The sequence below is a fragment of the Ambystoma mexicanum genome, chromosome 10, assembly GCF_040938575.1.
Source record: "Ambystoma mexicanum isolate Mex_15411 chromosome 10, UKY_AmexF1_1, whole genome shotgun sequence".
In the NCBI taxonomy this organism is placed as follows: domain Eukaryota; kingdom Metazoa; phylum Chordata; class Amphibia; order Caudata; family Ambystomatidae; genus Ambystoma; species Ambystoma mexicanum.
In genome coordinates, this window is record NC_090932.1 from 65819325 (window position 1) to 65841802 (window position 22478).

General features: G+C 44.3%; 1 protein-coding gene across 1 annotated transcript in view; it reads right to left on the reverse strand.

Moving 5' to 3' along the window:
• LOC138492813 (tenascin-X-like) overlaps positions 1-22478 on the reverse strand; it is a 759772-nt gene that overhangs the window by 171802 nt on the left and 565492 nt on the right. Inside the window, exons 28-31 of the mRNA XM_069620166.1 lie at positions 21580-21837; positions 12301-12558; positions 9600-9857; positions 7182-7439 (exon numbers count right to left, since the gene is read on the reverse strand). Of these exons, the coding sequence (XP_069476267.1) occupies positions 7182-7439; positions 9600-9857; positions 12301-12558; positions 21580-21837 (1032 nt within the window). The remainder of the gene's footprint in view (positions 1-7181; positions 7440-9599; positions 9858-12300; positions 12559-21579; positions 21838-22478) is intronic.

Sequence of the window (22478 nt, forward strand, 5' to 3'; positions counted from 1 at the left end):
TATCTCGGATCACTCCCCATTGGTAATGGAGATGATGACGGAGAGACAGCTCCGCCGCCACAGTGGTGCAACAACAGTTATTACCTTGGTTTCCCAGACCTTATAGAACAAATACAAACTGCCACAAATAATTACTTTGAGCTAAACACTGGATCCGTGGGGGACCGGTGTGTACTGTGGGAGGCGTACAAGGCGGTACTCCGTGGAGAAATCCTATCCTGGACTACTGCCCACAAGGGAAATTTCAGAAATCACTAGAAGAGTTGGAAACAAACGTAAAACGGGCAGAGGAGACTCACCTCTCCCTAGACCTACCTGACACACATCGAGCACTACTACTAGCCCAAAAACATCTACAGAACATAGCACTAGACTCCGCTAAACAAGCACATAGAGCAATGCATGCTAGAATATATGAAACAGGCGATAAAGCGAGTAAAATGCTAGCATGGCTTGAACATAGGGACGAGGGGCACAGCCAGGTCAGAGTTATAAAACCTGATAACGCAGACCCGCTGGTAACTGATGAAGACATAATAGAGGGCTTCGCGGCATACCACGCAGATCTATGCAAACCGCCAAACGCCCCAGTCGATGCCTCGATATCAGATGAAATTCCTCTTCCCTCCCTAAACGATAAACAAAAAACACTGCTGGAAAGAGACATCACAGAAGAACTAGTGGTAGCCATAACGCAACTTCAGTCAGGGAAAGCACCAGGCCCAAACGGGTTCCCAATAGAGATCTGGAAGAAAATAGGACCGAGCAAAGTGGCCCCGCGCCTACTGCACATGTATAACTACTTGAGAGAACGAGGCAACCTCCCTGCAGATCTCAGGAAAGCCACCATAACTGTGATACCCAAAAACGATAAACCCCCTGATAAATGTGGATCATATAGACCAATCTCCCTTCTAAATAGTGAAACCAAACCTCTGGCGAAGATACTTGCTAACAGAATGCGAGGAGTCATAACATCACTAGTACACGCAGATCAGTGCGGCTTTATGCTGCAAAGATTTACGCGCATGAACATACACAAACTCCATGCAGCAATGGAAAAGACATCTACTCTACAGGCTCCCCGGGCAATACTGGCAATAGACTTCGAGAAGGCCTTTGACTCTGTCCACTGGGAGGCACTCTGGGAGATAAATCGGCGCATGGGATTTGGGGAACACTATATGAATTAGATACGACTCCTCTACAGCTCCCCCGAAGCCGAAACCAGAGTGAATGGGTGGCCATTCACACCCTACACACTTGGGAAAGGAACAAGGCAAGGGTGCTCACTATCTGCAATGCTCTTCACCCTCGCAATAGAACCTTTAGCCGTCCTGCTAAGAAATACACAAACATGGAAAGGCTTTCGGTGGTCGGCCGAGTGGGAAGACAAAATATCCCTATATGCAGATGACTTACTGATTTACCTGCGTGACCCTGTGGTCTCATGCCTAGTTGTAATGGATCTACTGAAGCGATATGGTGCCTTCAATGGCCTACGAGTCAAATGGCCCAAATCAATACTGTTCCCTATGGGAGGTGAGAGAGATAGAATTCCAATAGACTGTTCCTATAAAGTAGAAATGAGCCACTTTCGTTATTTAGGCATAGTAGTATCCCATAGGCTAGACGAATACGTGACCAGGAATCTGCACCCGGTCACAGAGCGATTCAGGGACGATGTACGCCACTGGATTTCACTGCCCCTGACCCTGCTTGGCAGAGCGGCATTATTTAAAATGATGGCCCTGCCCCGCTTTCTATACATTCTCCAAAACGCACCACTACATGTTCCACCGCGAGAATTTCATAAGATCGAAAAGCATAATCAGGAAGTTGCTGTGGAGGGGCAGACGTCCACGGATAGCATTGCAAATGCTGCAACGTTCCGTATGGGAAGGAGGCATAGGACTCCCCGACTACAAACGTCTTATTGGGCAAGCCAGATGGCAATAGTCAATGATAAAACACTACCACACATCAAGGGCGACATAATGGGGGATCCGGGAACCACCCCACTGGAGGGCCTCTACCACACAACAAACTTATCCTCCCCACAGAGTATGGCAACACACAGAACACTAATCTGGGCAGAAGGACACAAATACATCGGGTGGGTCAATAAAATCACACCGGTTCAACCCCTGTGGGGAAACAAGAACCTCCACGAAATAGGCAAGCTCCCCAAATGGCCGAGCTGGTAACATGCTGGGATAACGAAGGTTGGAGACGTTACATTGAATGGCAAACTGATACCCTTTGGACAACTAACCTCCAATTTTAACCTGTCCGCTACCGAGCAATACACACACACGCAACTACAACATGCACTACAGAACCATCTCCCAGATCTGTCTGACATGCCTGACTGCACCCCAACAGAGAGGAATATAGTGCATGCTGGAAAGGATTGAAACTAAAATCACCTCCACCATGTACATTGCGCTGACCTCCTTTGCTACACCCAAATTATTAAGCCTGAAGGCGAAGTGAGAAAGAGATATAGGGGAAATCCTGCCGGAAGACTGGGTCACGACTCTAATGTACCCACGTGAAACAGCAATATCGTCTAGACTCAGGCTTGTTCAGTTTAAGATTCTGCATAGGGTGTACTACCCGAGATTAGCGCTCCACCGATGGGGCAAGATTGTAGACTCTAAATGCTTGAGATGCCCCACAGAAGAAGGCACATTCTATCACATACTTTGGGACTGCCCCAACATCCAACAATACTGGCAACAATGTTAATGTTAAATGAGTGGTCCCCTGGTGCTTTGGCGGCTCTGAAAAAGGGAGAAGGGCAGGGTGAGTTAGTGGGAATAAGCTGGAAAAGTGCAAGAGAGCAGTGATATGCTGTTGGCAGCCTCAGCCCGGTGGGACAATTGGCTGGGCTTGGGGTGTTTTACAGTCGGAGGTTGTTGTGTGCTGTTGTGCAAGTCTATGTGTGATTTGTTTTGTTGTTGCAGTGTAGTGAAGTTTGTGCGGATTGCTGTGTTTTAGGTTTGTGGTTGTGTTTGGTTAGAGTTTGAGAGGTGTATGAAGAGGGATGAGATTGTTAGTGGATTGGTTAGTTGGTATTGCTGTCCTTGCAATTGTGTCTCGGAGTGATGCTTGCCATCATTCACTGTTTCATCTGAGTGTGGCACTTGCTAATCTTCAATATCATGTCTAGATGTGAGGCAGTCTAGTTATCACGATTCTATCCAAATGTGGCACTTATCATCCACAGTTTCATCTAAGTGTGGCGCATGCTATCATTCACAATCCTATCTAGATGCGATGTCCGCTAAGTTAAGAATTCCAGCTAAGTGTGGCACATGCTAACTCACACAATCCTGTCTAGGTGTGAAGAAGCTAGAATTCCAGCTAAGTGTGGCACATGCTAACATTCACAATCCCATCAATGCTGCAAAGAGCTTTCAAAAGCCCTCAGACGTACGATCCCAAGAGACCCAAAGTTACTACCATTGGGGGTGGAAGATGAGAGAACAATGACACGATACAAAAAAGCCCTCTTCTCGACCACAACCACACTGATTAAAAAGAACATAGAGCAACTATGGGGAGCCGGAGAAACCCTGCAATACGGACAATGGGTTGCAGATGTAAATATGTGCATAGCAAAGGAGCAACGAGTATACAACGCCAGAGGTTGCCCATGGAAGGCCAAGACAATCTGGCAAAAATGGGAAGACGTACAGTAAAGTGTCATTGACAGGCTGACACACCCCCATAAGACTATTGTGATGTGATCGACAACAAAGTAATGCAATGAATGAGATTTATGATCGTGGATCCATGTTTTGTTTATGTGCTATTGCATTTTGACTCCTTTGAGTCTTAGTTCTGTTATGTAATGTCTTTTAAAAAAAACAATAAAATGTATCACAAAAATAATAAAATCTCTTAACATGAATGAAGGTTTTATGATATCCTATCTGATAAATGAAACAACTATCGCTCTGATCTTGCAGTGTCTAACTCCTGAAAGGTTATCCTATTAACATCTTTTATTCTTCCTAAAATGCATTAGTCACCCTCAAGTGTAGCAATCTGTCTCAGTGTAATCCGTGAACAACATTAATTGTTTCTAAAGATAACCTGCTAAATAGCTAAGTCAATTTTTACTCAAACATTTACATCCATATGATGGTGGTTCTACTTATGAGATATTCACATGTGTATGTTATAATGGAGCTGCTGTTCCCCTTCAAAGAGCCATCTCCGGAAAGAGCTTAGACCTGAATTGTGTACAGATTTCCAGGTATCAGGTTAGAGATGGACGCTGAATTATTGGATGTGGTCATATTTGAACGAGGCTCCCCGAATACGTCAATCAAGTAGGAACTTATATTGCTGGTCGGTGGAAGCCAGACCAGAGACACTGAATCAATGTAGACTGCACTGACACTCTGGTTATTTGTTACATTGGGCACTGAAAAAAAGAGACAGTGGATGAGTTGTAGAATTCATGTCTATGTAACACAATTATGGATCTAAATATTTCATTCATAATTCATTGAATTTGGACATTTGCTTAATGTTTGACCTCGGAAAAGTAGTGATATCTACGAGAGCCTCAGCCATAAAATGCTTCCCATGCCGAGCAACCCTAATTAACCATTTGATTAACATCAATCGGGCTATTAATCACAATTCAAATTCATCCATCAAACCTGCCCATATCGCCTCAACAGTTAAAAAAAACAGCCATCCCTCCCTTATTGAAAAAAACACAAATTGGATATGCCAGACACAAACAACTACTGCACAATCTCCAATTTCTCATTTGTCAAAAAAGTATGGAGACAGTTGCTACAACCCAATGTATGACCTTTAATGAGATTAACAGGCTTTACTGGGATAACCAATCAAGATTTAGACCCTCTATAGGCAGTAAACAGTTCTCTCATTGCAAAGATTGAAGATCATGACTTTGTATTCTAGCTCAAAGATAGTATTAATTCAATTGAATTTGGCAGCTGCAAATAACACTGTAGATCATGGGCAACTGCTAAAATGACTTCAATCACAGAAAGAGCCTTGACATGGCTGTCTTCATTCCTCAGCAAGGACCCAGGCCAGGCTTGAGTGGGAGGGTTCAGATCTGCATGTTTTACCCTCAAAAGGGCATCCTCCCAAGTCTTCATTCTCTCCCCTTGTCTCTTCAACATGTATGACACATCATTAGCATCACTGATCAAAGAGTTCACAACAATCTGCTTATCCTTCTCAGTTTGATTCAACATAAAACCCAATCTGGAAAAAGGCTTTGTCAGCCTCCATTCAGCCTTGCTTGAGTCTCAAACCAAATACACACCAAGGTATTCTGAGCTCCTGTGGAATCTCATGAGACTTGCTGACAGCCAATAATAGTGTCTAAACGCATCCTGTAAAATTCAGGCTGATGAGGATTTCAGATCCACACTTTTATGCCTCAAAAGGAGAGCAACGCAAAGCTCCATTCCCTCCCCTTCCCTCCTCAACACATTTGACAAATGCTGAGAATCCCTTACCAAAGAGTTTTCTATGGATTATCACTTCTCAGATGGCAATTCTCAGATTACTTTCATCATGAAAGGCAATAGGGTCACCAAATTCACTATCGCCACATGCCTCCAGCAATTAGAGACTGGATGATTACTAAATATATATATATATATATATATATATATATATATATATATATATATATATATATATTGAAATACTCTCCTCTTTTCATGGCTTTACCCAATGGCCCCCGCAATGTTCTGACATTAGACCTGCAAAACACCTGAGAATCATTCTTGACACAGACCTATCTTTCACTCCACATATAAATGAAAGTACATAGGATGCCCCCTACTAGCTCCATCTAGTAAGAATAATAATATACCACCTAGAAATGGTTCACACGATTGTGTTAACCAGGGCACTTGTTTTATCCAATCTTGAATACTCTGAGAAATTTGTTCTAGATCTGAACAAGTCATCAATGTGTGAAAAAATAACTTATCTAGAGCTGAGGCACTAGAATGAACTTGGGATTAAAAAGATGCTACTCCATCTCTCTAGGAGTTTAAGCCTTGTATTGGCTTCCTGTAGAAGCAAGGATTAAAGGAAATGTTCTCTGCAACCCCCACAACACTCACCCTCTGTGTGGCCTAGGCATCTCTCCTGGTACTTGCAAACACACAATCCTAGCAATATCCCTCGGTTCAGCTGGTCATACTAAGACCATCAGACAATACAAAATATTGCTGAAAGGCAGAAGATCATTTGCTGTGATGCCACCCAACATCAGGATGTATACACACAAATAAATTAGAACTAAACACAACTACATTGCTTTCAAGAAAAACATTGAAAAAACTCATTATTAAGGAAATTCCTTTCATAGAGTTAAAGGATAGGATGACGCAGGTGCCTCTCTATATCGTTAAAGAAATACTTACACAAAAAAGTTAGATGAATAGTAGAATGATGAGACCTTGTTTACAATCCTTTTTCTATAGATCCTACCTCTGATAACTGCTCTTAGTCGAGTTAGAGTGACACATGCGTCTTATACTATACTACAAACAGTGAACATTCCTGCATAATAAGCCAATATAAACTGTTAATGCATTGGTCATACCCTCAATTTATCAACCTGCTCTCCCCTGTTTCTGGTGTGCTTTGTAGGGGTTTGCTGCAATAGGTGGCCAACAAAACAACTATAAGTCTATATGTACATCTCTAATGATCGAACAACAGAAGAGGATTCATGTGAGGAATAGACTCTGATAAGCACTGTAGGATGCTCCTAAAAGAGGGTCTTATCAGACAGAGTCCAAAGGGAGTCCAAAGAACTTGATCACTTAGTCCTATACTGGGAGAGGACCTGGATATAGCTTTTCAGCATGTATGCACAGAGTGCAACCCAAGAGAATAGTCTCTGATGCATTTGAGGGACTCTCTGATCAATAATCAACGCAAGTCATCTCCACAAGTTCCTACAACCTGAAGTCAGAAGAGGGGTAATAATCCCATGAAATGACATGTCCATTGCTGTTTGCTGTTTTGATGTCACCATGTGGGAAAGTCAGTCATTGGACAGCATTTCCTGTCAATCATCCCGACATTCTAAAGTGCGGAGAAAAGCTTCCACCAAACAGAAATAAATGAACCTGTTTCAATTGTGCTTGTTTACTTACGGGTGTAGGTTATGAAAGAGCTGCTCTTCCCTTTCAATGAACCATTTCCAGCCACAGCTGAGACAAGAAATGTGTAGAGATTCCCAGGTATCAGATTAGAGATGGACAATGAGTTATTGTAGACTGTCCGACTGGAGGCAGGAACTCCTAATACTTCGACCACGTAGTAACTTTTGTTGCCAGTAGGAGGGAGCCAGCTCAGAGACACTGAATCGATGGAGACGGCACTGATGTTCAGGTTGTTGGTTATATTGGGTACTACAAATAAGGAAAGCTCAATGAATATGCAATTGTTTTCTTTTTATTCTTTCTTAAATGTATTAAGTGGCCATTTCTTTATACAAATAGGTTTTTACATGTAACCCATCCCATCCCCCCTATCCACATCTCATTAGTATACTACATTTGTCTGTTCACCCAAATCAGTGATACACAATGACAATCTATGCAAGACCACTTAGATTACACGCAATACATAGCAGACTTTTCTAGGATAACAAGTCAAGATATAGACCCTAGAGGGGCAATGAGACAGTAATCTCCATCATCAGAGAAAAGATCATACAATCTTTGCATTCTAGCTCAATCATGGCATTTATTCCATCGGACCTAACAGCAGCATTTAACCCTGAAAAATACGCCCAATACCTAAAAATGACTAAACACTCTGTGGGAATCAATGGAAGGGCCCTCAAATGGGTACCTAAAGCTCATCCCAAGTTAGAGTAAGAGATTTCAGATTGATACCTTTTAACCTCAAAGGAGAAACTCCTCAATGCTCCATTCTCTCCCTTTGCCTCTTCAATACCTGTGACAAAGCTGTAACGTCCCTAATTAAAGACTTTCTGTTGGATTTAAAATTCTCAAAGAAAATTTTCATATTGCTGTCAGCATAAAAGCCAATCAGGTCACCAAGTTCAATATTGCCACAAGTCTTCAATGATTACAAGACTGCATGATTGATAAACTATGGCTTAACGCTGAAAAGAACAGAAATTATTTGATTTGCAATACCTACTTTCACACCTCTTTATTCTTTCATGGCTGGCCTCAATGGGCCCTTCAACTTTATAAGTTGGACGTGTAAAACACATTGGTATCCTTCACGACGCTGAACTGCCTTTAACTCTACATTTAAATGAAATGCGCAATAGTTGTATGTAATGTTGAGACCTGTAAGAGATTTGCTTTAGTCCCGAACAAGTCATTGATTAGTGAGCAGCAACTTATCTAAAAGAGAGGTGCTAGAATGAACTTGGGTTTCAAAATCGGTGTCTCTTTAGCTCCTGTAACTAAAGCGTTGCACTGGGTTCCTGTAAAAGCAAGGATTAAAGGAAAAGTACCCTGTGTCATACACCACACTCTACCCGCTGCCTGGTTTGAGCACCTCTACACGTACTTGCAAATACACAATCCTGTAAAATTCTCCAGAACAGCCGGTAATAATAGATTCTCACCAATTAATTACAAACTGTTAACCAAAGGCAGAGGATCATTTGTCATAATGGCTCCCACCATCAGGAATAACTCACCACAAGGTCTAAGATTTAAAGAGGACTACATTGCTTCAAAGAAAAAACTTAAAACAAGTTTTTTTGAGGAAAGCCTTTCAGGCTCAGAGTGATAAAGGACACGATGACAATGGCTCCTCTCTACTTCTTTGAAGAACTGCTAGTGTCAAGAAAAGGTTAGATGGACTGATGAATGATGATACCTCTTGTTAGAATCCTTTCTCTACAGATCCTACCCCTGATGACTGTGCTGAGTAATCTTCAAGTTACACGTTTGCTCTTACACTATCCTGTACTTTGTAGGCGTGTTATGCTGGATTGTACACTGTTAATACCCTGAATGTATTTTCATAGGCTCGGTCTATGCACCTGTCTATAGCTACTTCTGGTGAGCTTTGCATGGGTTTACTGCAATAAGGTACCAATAACAACTATACATCTATATTGTGCCTCTCTTATGATTCCAACGTGTAAGAGAAGAGAACCTTAAAAGCAATGTAGGGTGCTCCTTAGAGAAGCTCTCATCAAACAGAGACAAAGGGAGTCCAAAGAACATGACCATACAGTTCAATACTGGTTGTGCACCTGAGTGTTTGGCATCTAGGCATTGGGTGATGTACCCTGTACATACAAAAAAAGAGTCTCTGGTGTTTTCCTAGGAGTCCCTGATCAAGAATCAGCATAAGTCATCCACTCATGTTCCTATATCCTGAAGTCAAGAAGTGTGAAAGAATCCTGTCACATGGCAATTGTATTGCTGTATTCCAGTTTAATGTCACTGTGTGAAAAGGTCAGTCATTGGACACAATTTCTTGTGAATCCTCTCAACATTCTGAACAACAGAGTACAGCTAAAATGAAGTAAGATTTCATTTACTTGTTGCAATTTTATTTGCTGAAATACTGACCTGTGCATGTTACAACAGAACTGTTCTTCCCTTTCAATGAACCATCTCCAGCCACAGCTGAGACAAGAAATGTGTACAGATTCCCAGGTATCAGATTAGAGATGGACAATGAGTTATCATAGACTGTCTGACTGGAGGCAGGAACTCCTAATACTTCGACCACGTAGTAACTTTTGTTGCCAGTAGGAGGGAGCCAGCTCAGAGACACTGAATTGATGGAGATGGCACTGAAGTTCAGGTTGTTGGTTATATTGGGTACTGCAAATAAGGAAAACCCAATGAATATGCAATTGTTTTCTTCTTATCCTTTCTTAAATGTATTAAGTGGCAATTGTTTATACATACAGGTTTTAACATGTAACCCAACCTATCCCCCTCCCCACTTCTCATTAGTATACTACATTTGTCTGTACACCCTATTCAGTAATACACAATGACAATCTATACAAGACCACTTAGATTACACGCAATACATAACAGACTTTACTAGGATAACAAATCATGATATAGACCCTGTAGGGGCACTGGGACAATTATCCCATTCATCAGAGAAAAGATAGTAAAATCTTTCCATTCTAGCTCAAACATGGCGCCTATTCCATCAGACCTAGCATCAGCATTCAACCCTGAAAAACACGCCCACTACCTAAAAATGACTAAACACACTGTTCGAATCAAAGGAAGGGCCCTCACATGGCTACCTTTAATCCTAAACCGGAGTTCAGCCCCAGTTAGAGTAAGAGATTTCAGATCCATACCTTTTACCCTCAAAGAGGAAACCCCTCAATGCTTCATTCTCTCCCTTTGCCTCTTCAATACCTGTGACAAAGCTCTAACGTCCCTAATCAAAGCATTTTTGTTGGATTTAAAATTCTCACAAGAAAATTCTCAAATTGCTGTCAGCATAAAAGCCAATCAGGTCACCAAGTTCAATATTGCCACAAGTCTTCAATGATTACAAGACTGCATGATTGATAAGCTGTGGCTTAACGCTGAAAAGAACAGAAATGATCTTATTTGCAATACCTACGTTCACACCTCTTTACTCTTTCATGGCTGGCCTCAATGGGCCCTTCAACATTTACAAGTTAGAAGTTTAAAGCAAATTGGGATATTTCATGATGCTGACCTGCCTTTCACTCAAGATTTAAAGGAAATGGCAATGAAAGCCCCCCTACCTGCTCTACCTAGTGAGCAGTGCCGTCGCCTGGAATCAAATTTAGGAAGGGCACAGAGGGGGCCAAAGACAAAAGTAGGGGGGCACAGACAAAAGTAGGGGGAGAACATGGTCACTACTCGTCTTAGGTAGGGAGGACAGAAGGGGGGGTGCACAGGGTTTCACAGGGGAGGGCCCTGGCCCCCCCCAGGCACCCGCTAGCGACGCCACTGCTAGTGAGACACATACAATGTTACTTAGCAATGGTACACAAGATTGTGTTAAACAGGGCAATAGTTGTATGTAATCTTGAGACCTGTAAGAGATTTGCTTTAGTCCCGAACAAGTCATTGATTAGTGAGCAGCAATTTATCTAGAAGAGAGGTGCTAGAATGAACTTGGGATTCAAAATCGGGGTCCCTTTAGCTCCTGGAACTAAAGCGTTGCACTGGGTTCCTGTAAAAGCAAGGATTAAAGGACAAGTACTCCACACCACCCACCACACTATACACTCTGCTTGGCTTAAGCACCTCTACACGTACTTGCAAATACACAATCCTGGAAAATATCGAAGGAGCAGACGGTAATGATAAACTCTCGCCAGTCAATAACAAACTGTTACCCAAGGGCAGAGGATCATTTGTGCGTAATGGCTTCCACCATCAGGAACAACTCACCACAAGGTCTAAGATTTGAAGAGGACTACATTGCTTCCAGGAAATAATTTTAAATACATTTTTTAAGGAAAGCCTTTCAGGCTCAGAGTGATAAAGGATGCGATGACAGAGGCTCCTCTATACTTCTTTGAAGAACTGCCAGTGCCAAGAAAAGGTTAGATGGACTGTAGCATGGTGATACCTCTGGTTAGAATCCTTTCTGTACAGATCCTACCCCTGATGACTGCGGAGTCAATTTCAACTGATAAGTTTGCTGCACCTTCTTAGGCGTATTATGCGGGAATGTACACTGTTAATGCTCTGAATGTATTGTCATAGGCTCTGTCTATCCACATTTTCATCACCATTTTTGGTGTTCTTTGCATGGGTTTACTGCAATAAGTTGCAAAACAACTACACCTTTATATGTGCATCTCTAATGATTCCAAAGGGTAAGAGAAGAGAACCTTAAATGTAATGTAGGGCACTGCATAGAGAAGCTCTCATCAAACAGAGGCAAAGGGAGTCCAAAGAGCATGACCACACAGTTCAATACCGGATGAGCGCTTGAATGTTTAGTACGTAGGCATTGGGTGCTGTAACCTTTACCTACAAAAAAAGAGTCTCTGGTATTTTTCATAGGATTCCCTGATCAAGAATCGGCATAAGTCATCCACTCATGTTCCCATATCCTGAAGTCAGGAAGCGGGAAATAATCCTATGACATAGCAATTGTATTGCTGTTTCTATTGTAATGTCACTGTGTGAAAAAGTCAGTCCTTAGACACAATTTCTTGTGAATTCTCTCAACATTCTGAACAACACAGTACAGATACAGTGAAGTAAGATTTCATTTACCTTTTGTAAATGTATTTGCTGAAATACTGACCTGTGTACGTTACAACAGAACTGCTCTTCCCTTTGAATAAGCCATCTCCAGCCACAGCTGAGACAAGAAATGTGTACAGATTCCCAGGTATCAGATTAGAGATGGACAATGAGTTATCGTAGAGTGTCCGACTGTAGGCAGGAACTCCTAATACTTCCACTGCATAGGAACTTTTGTTGCCAGTAGGAGGGAGCCAGGTCAGAGACACTGAATCGATGGATACGGCACTGATGTTCAGGTTGTTGGTTATATTGGGTACTGCAAATAAGGAAAACCCAATCAATATGCAATTGTTTTCTTTTCTTCTTTCTTAAATGTATTAAGTGGCCATTTCTTATATATATATATATATATATATATATATATATATATATATGGGATACATTACTCACCGTAATCGTATTTCTGATGCTTGTATCTGCTTAGATTCACATGCTGTGCATAGGCCGACATCAAGTGGAAGCTGCAGAGTATTACAGTTTGTTTTTCGAAACTCGAAAATGGGCGTCGACACAGGGCGTGCCAGTAATACTATCCCTAGTGTGACGTCCACTGTACCCAAGATCCCTCACGCGTCTAGGATCCTCAGATTGTATTTTTTCTGACATGAGGTAGCATGAGGAGTAGCGTGAGTACAGATAATCCAAGCAGATAGACAGAAAGGTAAGACTACAAGCAATCATGCGCCTTCTCTCGGAGGGGAGGAAGGGTGGGTCGCATGTGAATCTAAGCAGATACAAGCATCAGACATACGATTACGGTGAGTAATGTATCCCTTCTGAGGCTTGTGGAATCTGCTTAGATCACATGCTGTACATAGATCAGCGAGCAGTACCAGAAGAAGGAGGTGGGATGTGAGAAGGGTCATGAGCAAATAAGTCTCTTAGAACCCCTTGTCCCATTTGTGTATCTGCCTTGGAATGGGTGTCAATGCAGTAATGCTGAGTAAAAGTGTGAAGAGAGCCCAAGTAGCTGCTTTGCAAATGGTGTCAAGGGGTACATTTGCAATGAAAGCCAGAGTGGCCCCAATGCCTCTAGCAGAGTGGGCCCTTGGCGTAAAAGGCAGAGTCTTTTCAGAGAGTGAGTAACACAGCTGGATACAGTTAATAATCCACTTCGAGATGGCACCTTTAGAGACGCGATCCCCCTCTCTGCCTGTAGCTACGGAGACAAACAGTTGATCTGTTTTCCTTAGCTGTCTTGTTTTATTTACATAGTAGAGGACCGCCCTATGCACATCTAGGGTGTGTAGTTTCACCTCAGCCGAGCTTTGCGGGTTCTGGACGAAAGCCGGAAGCTCGATGGACTGATTTACATGGAATTTTGATATAAATTTAGGTGAGAACCTAGGGTGTGTGCGTAAAACCAGTTTGTCTTTATGGATAGTAAAGAAGGGATCCTGCACTGACAGAGCCTGAATTTCACTGACCCTTCTTATAGAAGTAATAGCTACTAGGAAGGCCGTTTTATAAGTCAGGTGTTTGAGACTGCTTTTATGCATGGGTTCGAAAGGGGGGCCCATGAGCTTGGCTAGCACCACATTAAGGTCCCACCCTGGTGGTGGGTTTGAAATAGGAGGGTGAAGTCTCTTTACTCCTTCCATGAAGGCTTTAACTACTGGTACTTTCCACCACGAAACCTTGCTATGGGAAGTGGTGTAAGCCGAGAGGGCTGCCAGGTGTACTTTCAATGAGTTAAAAACCAATCCTGCATCTAGCAGGTGGAGCATGTATGTAACAATAGTGGAAGGAGTGCAATCAACTGGGTTGATTTGTCTACTCTGGCACCAGATAACAAACCTCTTCCACTTGTCAAAGTAACAGTGCCTTGTGTTTGGTTTCCTAGATTCCTTTAGGATGTCCATACACCTCTGTTGCAAATTGAGGTGTCCAAACTCTATGACCTCAGGAGCCATGCTGCCAGGTTCATTGAGTTGGGTTGCTGGTGCACTGTTTGACCTTGATGCTGGGACAGTAGGTTGTACCAGGCTGGAAGTTTGATGGGCTCGCACACCGCCATTCTGCGTAGGTGTGGGAACCACGGTTGTCCCCACATGGGAGTAACTAGGACGAGCGTCATTGATTCCCTGTTCATCTTGTTCACCACTTTCCTGATTAGAGGAGTTGGTGGAAAAGCGTACGCAAACATCCCTGACCAGTTCATCCACAGGGCGTTCCCCTGGGAGTCTGGTTGGGGGAACCTGGATGCAAATCCTGGGCATTGTCTGTTTTCGCTTGTGGCGAATAAGTCTATAGTGGGGAAACCCCACTGAGAGAAGAGATCTTCTACGACCTCTCTGTGAAGAACCCATTCGTGTTCCTCTGGGAGGGAATCTCTGCTCAGAGCATCCGCTAGGGAATTGAGCTCCCCTGGAACATGTTGTGATGACAGGAAGATGTTCCGCCTGAGTGCCCATATCCAGATTTTCTGGGCAAGCTTAGACAGATTTGGTGAGCGAGTCCCTCCTTGCTTGTTCAGGTAGAACATGGCTGTAGTGCTGTCCGTCCGGATTTGCACTGACAGGTTTAGTAGATGGGGCTCGAACGCCTGAAGCGCTCTGAATACTGCCAGAAGCTCTAGCAGGTTGATGTGGTTCTTGGCCACTGAGTGAGACCAGAGACCCTGAGCTGTGTGGTGAAGATAGTGAGCTCCCCACCCCGTCAGACATGCATCTGTAGTGACTACTGCCTGTACTTCGGGATCGTAAAAGGGTTTCCCCTGTGCGAGATTCTCTCTTGTCCACCAGTGAAGGCTTTGTACCAGTGTTGGCGAAATGACCACTAGATCGTCCCACTGACCACTTGCCTGAGACCACTGTTTCGCCAACCATACCTGCATGGGACACATGCACAGGCGCACATGGGGGACCAGGTAAATGCATGACGCCATCATGCCCAGTAAACGCATTGCTTTGCGTACCGTTATTTGTTGACCGGACTGATAATGCGGAATTTTCAGTAGTATATTCCGAATTCTTTCTTCTGAAGGAAAGGTCAACCCCTCCTGGGTATCTAGGATTGCTCCTAGGAATTGTTTTGAGGTTCTTGGCACCAGGCTTGACTTCTTCTCGTTGATTGAGAAGCCTAACTCGTGTAGGAGGTCGATAGTTCTTTGAATGTTTGTCCTGCAAATTCCTGGGGTTTCCCCCGTTATGAGCCAGTCGTCCAGATAAGGGTACACTGGGATTGCCTCCCTGCGTAGGTGTGCAGCCGCCACCGCCAGTACCTTGGTGAATACCCTTGGTGCTGAAGCTATCCCGAAGGGCAGTACCTTGAATTGGTAGTGGCGACTGTCCACCTTGAAGCGCAAGTACTTTCTGTGCGCTGGGAACATGGAAATATGAAAATAAGCATCTTTCATATCCAAGGTTGCCATGTAATCCCCCTTTTTCAGGAGGGGGATTACCTCTTGTAGCGTGGTCATACGAAATTTTTGGGGCTTGACATACTTGTTGGCAGGCCGTAAGTCCAATACTGGGCGCATTGTCAAGTCTTTCTTTGGCACAAGGAAGTAAGTTGAATAAATACCCTTGTTTACCTGGTGTCCCGGGACGAGTTCTATCGCGTCCTTTCGTAGAAGAATGGCGATATCCTCGAGGAGAATCTTCTGATGTTCTAAGGAGTGTACTCTTTGTCGTGGAGGATGGTTCCGGGGACGCTGCAGTAGCTCTATACAATATCCTGTGGATACTGTTGACAGCACCCATCTGTCTGATGTGATCCCTTCCCAAGCCTGGGTGAAGTTTGAAATGCGTCCCCCTACTGGGGTTGCGTGAGAAGGGACCCTGAACTGAGCGTCACTGCTTTGGTGGAGGCGTGCCGCCTCCTTTGCTGGGGCTGCCTCTGCCTTTACCACAACCTCTCCTATTACCTCTGCCGTAACCCTGGGTAGACTGTTGGTTGTTGTTCCACTGTGTACCCTGCCCCTGGGAATAGTTAGATCCTCTCTGGGAATTTTGGCCGCGTGGGCGACAAAAATTACTATTCCCTCTCTGGTTAGGGGGTTTATTGGTTAACTGGCCAAGGGACTTGAGAGTCTCGTGTTCGTCCTTGGCATTTTTCAGTGCGTCTTCGACCGCCTTACCAAACAACAGATCGGCTTCCACCGGTTTGTCCAACAATGATGCCTGTGTTTCTGCCTTAAAACCAGACTGCCGTAACCACGCATGTCTTTTGATAACAGTACCTTCTGCTATCAATCTGCCTGCGTTGTCCGCGGGGTCGAAGGTTGCTTTCAAAATGCAACCAGACACGGCTCTACCCTCTGCGGAAATCCGAGCTAATTGGCCCTTTAACGGTTCAGGAGCAGAGGCTATGAGAGCCGCGACTTCTTCCCACTGATGGCAGTTGTAGCTGGCCAACAGGGTGGTGGAGTTAGCAATCCTTGCTTGATAGGCGGACGTTGAGGCTACCTTCCTGCCAAAACCATATAGTTTTTTGCTCTCCTTGTCGGGAGGAGCTTCTGACGAAGACAAGGGTGTCCCAGCCCTCTTACGAGTGTTGGTGACAACTAGGGAGTCTGGCTTCAGATGTCCTCTTATATAGAGAGGGTCAGACTGTGCCGCCCTGAAAAGTTTTTCAACCCTGGGATTGACTGCTCTGGTGAGGTTTGGGTTCACCAGGGACGGATCTATTCTCCGCTGAATGGATTTAACGATAGGGATGGTCTGGGCAACAGGCCTCCTTTCCCCACTAACTCTTCTGCGAAGTCCCTTTCCTCCTGTACACCGTGGGTGTCAATGTGGAAATGTTCTGCTGCGCGAGCGAGAACCTCATTTAGGAGGGGTTGGTTATCGACCGGGAGTCAGTAACCGGGGCTTCGTTCTCTACCGGGGAATCTACTCTGTATGTTTCCGGGTCATCCTCTTCTTCTTCCTGGTCCTCATCATCCCCATAGTAGCCCGTCCCGGTTTGCTCTTCTATCATACCAAATTCTTGGTCTTCACAAAAGGAAGCCTCTCCTTGATACCATGAGTATGGAGTTGCGTAAGGTTGTACCTCGAAGGGTTCAGACCTCATCGGGGTTTCAAACCGGGCCTTCTTACTCGGGGGGATAGGATCAGTAGAGCCTGAGGGTGTGGCTCCTTGTGGATCATACGAGAGGAAATGTTCTGGATTTTTATCATAAAAATCAGCCAAAGAAGACATTCTTGACATGACCCTATCTATGTCTTCACTGGACCATTTTTTGGAACTGGGAATGACTCTCTCAGCAAGTGTATGGGATTTATCTTGAGTAGCTTTGCTGGTTGTGGACCTATCAGCAGACCTGGGCTTGTCTGTCTGTTTAGGGGGGGTGGAGTGTTTCACAGGTGTGGAAGAATGTACAGGTAGTTTCTTCTGGTGTTTTCCCCCCTCCCTGTGCGTAGAAAAATGTTTTCCCTGTCCCTTAGTGGCTCCGGAGTTTTTAGACGCCTGGCCTCGAGGATCGGGAGAGGTGTCCCTGTCCTTCGAGCGTGGGGCCTTGCTGGCTTTAATTGCGGGCTCCGACTCCTGGAGTGCGGCCTGGGAGTGGAAGTCGTCATCGTCTTCCGACGATCGAACTTCTGTTAGCCTAGGGAGCGAGGCACTCTTGGCAAGAGTGGATGATTGCCTGGAGTCATGCGGCGATCTTGATCGAGAGCGCCCAGAGGACACCGAATCGGACCGTTCTGTCTGTGCCTCTTTCCGAGAACTCGACGTCGTCGAGTCTCGGTTGGACTTAGTGTGTTTAGTGTGTGTAGTATGTGAAGCGCTTGTTTCGCCGGGGGTCTTCCCCATAGCCGCCCTGCCGGACGACCTTCCGAGGTCGGGGACCTGCGCTCGGCTGTCTTTCGACGCCGTAATGCCCTCGCCGTCCGAAAGTACGGCGTCGCTGCCATCGCTGAAGGCACCCTCTGCTGCCATGGCCGCCTGCCTGGCGTGGTGGGCCCAACGCTTCGTCGAACGGTCTTTAAGTGTCTTAGGTTTAAACCTACTACACGCTCTGCAGTTCGCTTTGGGGTGGTCCATCGGCAAGCAGAGATTGCACATGGCGTGCCTGTCGACCCAAGGGTATTTGCGATTGCACTTGGGGCAGAATTGAAAAGGGGTACCCTCCATACGCACCTTGAGGCAGCGGGCTGTTAAGTGTAGGAAATGTATAAGGTGTACCTATATACCAAGAGTGTAGAGTATGTACCACCCCACACTCTCCCTACTTGCAGGGCCGAGGCCAGCGGCCTACCAGGCCCGGGCCGAGGCCAGCGGCCTTCCGAGGCCCAAATCCGTCGTGCAGCAGCCGACGGTCGATTTCTTCTCCAGCCGGCGTCGAGTGTCGAAGTTCGACGTTGGGGTGGGGAAGGATGTCAATAGGTTATTATTTTATATTTTAGCAAAAGTATGGCTAAGGCCAGGGGACTCCGCAAAATGCTTCCGACCAGTATGGCGGAAAAAAACAATCTGAGGATCCTAGACACGTGAGGGATCTTGGGTACAGTGGACGTCACACTAGTGTGTCGACGCCCATTTTCGAGTTTCGAAAAACAAACTGTAATACTCCGCAGCTTCCACTAGATGTCGGCCTATGCACAGCATGTGATCTAAGCAGATTCCACAAGCCTCAGAAATATATATATATATATAAAGGTTTTAACATGTAACCCATCCCACTTCCTGCCCACATCTCATTATTATGCTATATTTGTCTGTACACCCCATTCAGTAATACACAATGACAATCTGTACAACACTCGTAGATTACACTCAATATGTAGGAGACTTTTCTAGGATAACAAGTCTGGATTTAGACCCTCTAGGGGCACTGAGACAGTTATCTTGTTCATCAGAGAAAAGATCCTAACATCTTTCCATTCTAGCTCAAACATGGCATTTATTCCATCGGACCTAACAGCAGCATTTAACCCTGAAAAACACGCCCAATACCTAAAAATGACTAAACACACTGTGGGAATCAATGGAAGGGCCCTCAAATGGGTACCTAGAGCTCAGCCCAAGTTAGAGTAAGAGATTTCAGATCAATACCCGTTACCCTCAAAGGGGAAACCCCTCAATGCTCCATTCTCTCCTTTGCCTCTTCAATACCTGTGACAAAGCTCTAATGTCCCTAATCAAAGAAATTATGTTGGATTTCAAATTCTCAAAAGAAAATGCTCATATTGCTGTCAGCATAAAAGCCAAACAGGTCATCAAGTTCAATATCTCTGTTCTAAGTGATTTGCCCGCGGCTGAAACTACTGCGGCCAAAACGTTCACACGAGAAAGGTGCGAACTACCAAATGTTTGCACCTTTCTCATGCGAACACACATACATACTCACACCCACACACACAACACAACCATAACACCCCCCACCCGCACCCTCAGCACACCCCCACCCACACCCCCAACATAAACAAGACCCACTTACCTTCATCTTCACGCTGGGTTCCTGCAGCGGCAGTTCCCTTTCACTTCTATGATCGGGAACTGGCGCCACATGGTCCTTTTCTTTTCATTATTTTTTTTAACGGAAGGCTATGGGGGTGTCCCCACAGTCCCCGCTCACTATACCATAAAGTATACTGAGCAGAGCGATGCAGGGGATACCCCCGCAGCCCCCATTTTTTTTTTTACAATGCTACCAGCAAAAACTTTTGGTGTTCGAACCTTTGGTGGTAGCATTTTTATAACTTTTGGTCATTGCAACCATTATATGTTAGTAAAATCGTCCTATACCCAATATCGCCACATGCCTCCAATCGTTACAAGGCTGCATGATTGATAAGCTGTGGCTTAACGCTGAAAAGAACAGAAATTCTTTTATTTGGAATGCCTACCCTCTCCTCTTCACTCTTTCATGGCTGGCCTCAAATGGCCCCTCAACTTTACAAGTTGGACGTGTAACACACATTGGGATCCTTCACGATGCTTAACTGCCTTTAACTCTACATTTAAATGAAATGACACAGAAACCCCCCTACCAGCTCTATCTAGTGAGACACATACGGTTTCACTTAGCAATGGTACACGAGATGGTGTTAAACTGGGCAATAGTTGTATGTAATCTTGAGACCTGTAAGAGATTTGCTTTAGTCCCGAACAAGTCATTGATTAGTGAGCAGCAACTTATCTAGAAGAGAGGTGCTAGAATGAACTTGGGTTTCAAAATCGGTGTCTCTTTAGCTCCTGTAACTAAAGTGTTGCACTGGGTTCCTGTAAAAGCAAGGATTAAAGCAAAAGTACCCTGTGTCATCCACCACACTCTGCACTCTGCTTGACTTAAGCACCTCTACACGTACTTGCAAATACACAATCCTGGAAAATATCGAAGGAGCAGCCGGTAATGATCAACTCTCACCAGTTAATTACAAACTGTTACCCAAGGGCAGAGGATCATTTGTGCGTAATGGCTCCCACCATCAGGAATAACTCACCACAAGGTCTAAGATTTGAAGGGGACTACAATGCTTCAAGGAAAAAACTTAAAACAAGTTTTTTTAAGGAAAGCCTTTCAGGCTCAGAGTGATAAAGGAAGCGACGACAGAGGCTCCTCTCTACTTCTTTGAAGAACTGCTAGTGTCAAGAAAAGGTTAGATGGACTGATGAATGATGATACCTCTGGTTAGAATCCTTTCTCTACAGATCCTACCCCTGATGACTGCGCTGAGTAATCTTCAAGTGACACGTTTGCTCTTACACTATCCTGGACTTTGTAGGCGTGTTATGCTGGATTGTACACTGTTAATACCCTGAATGTATTTTCATAGGCTCGGTCTATGCACCTGTCTATAGCTACTTCTGGTGAGCTTTGCATGGGTTTACTGCAATAAGGTACCAATAACAACTATACATCTATATTGTGCCTCTCTTATGATTCCAACGTGTAAGAGAAGAGAACCTTAAAAGCGATGTAGGGTGCTCCTTAGAGAAGCTCTCATCAAACAGAGGCAAAGGGAGTCCAAAGAGCAAGACCACACAGTTCAATACCGGATGAGCGCCTGGATGTTTAGCATCTAGGCATTGGGTGATGTACCCTGTACATACAAAAAAAAGAGTCCCTGGTATTTTTATAGGATTCCCTGACCAAGAATCGGCATAAATCATCCACTCACGTTCCCATATCCTGAAGTCAGGAAGCCGGAAATAATACTATCACATGGCAATTGTATTGCTGTTTTCTAGTTTAATGTCACTGTGTGAAAAAGTCAGATATTAGATACAATTTCTTGTGAATTCTCTCAACATTCTGAACCACACAGTACAGCTACAGTGAAGTAAGATTTCATTTACCTGTTGCAATTTTATTTGCTGAAATACTGACCTGTGTACGTTACAACAGAACTGCTCTTCCCTTTGGATGAGCCATCTCCAGCCACAGCTGAGACAAGAAATGTGTACAGATTCCCAGGTATCAGATTAGAGATGGACAATGAGTTATCGTAGACTGTCTGACTGGAGGCAGGAACTCCTAATACTTCCACCACATAGTAACTTTTGTTGCCAGTAGGAGGGAGCCAGCTCAGAGACACTGAATCGATGGAGACGGCACTGATGTTCAGGTTGTTGGTTATATTGGGTACTGCAAAAAAGGAAAACCCAGTGAATATGCAATTGTTTTCTTTTTATTCTTTCTTAAATGTATTAAGTGGCTTTTCTTTATACATATAGGTTTTAACATGTAACCCATCCCATCCCCCTACCCACTTCTCATTAGCATCCCACATTTGTCTGTACACCCAATTCAGTGATACACAATGACAATCTATGCAAGACCACTTAGATTACACGCAATACATAGCAGACCTTTCTATTGTGCCTCTCTTATGATTCCAAAGTGTAAGAGAAGAGAACCTTAAAAGAATTGTAAGGTGCTGCTTAGAGAAGCTTTCATCAAACAGAGGCAAAGGGAGTCCAAAGAGCAAGACCACACAGTTCAATACCGGATGAGCGCCTGGATGTTTAGCATCTAGGCATTGGGTGATGTACCCTGTACATACAAAAAAAGAGTCTCTGGTATTTTTATAGGATTCCCTGATCAAGAATCGGCATAAGTCATCCACTCATGTTCCCATATCCTGAAGTCAGGAAGCCGGAAATAATCCTATCACATAGCAATTGTATTGCTGTTTTCTAGTTTAATGTTACTGTGTGAAAAAGTCAGCCATTGGACACGATTGCTTGTGAATTCTCTCAACATTCTGAACAACAGGGTACAGCTAC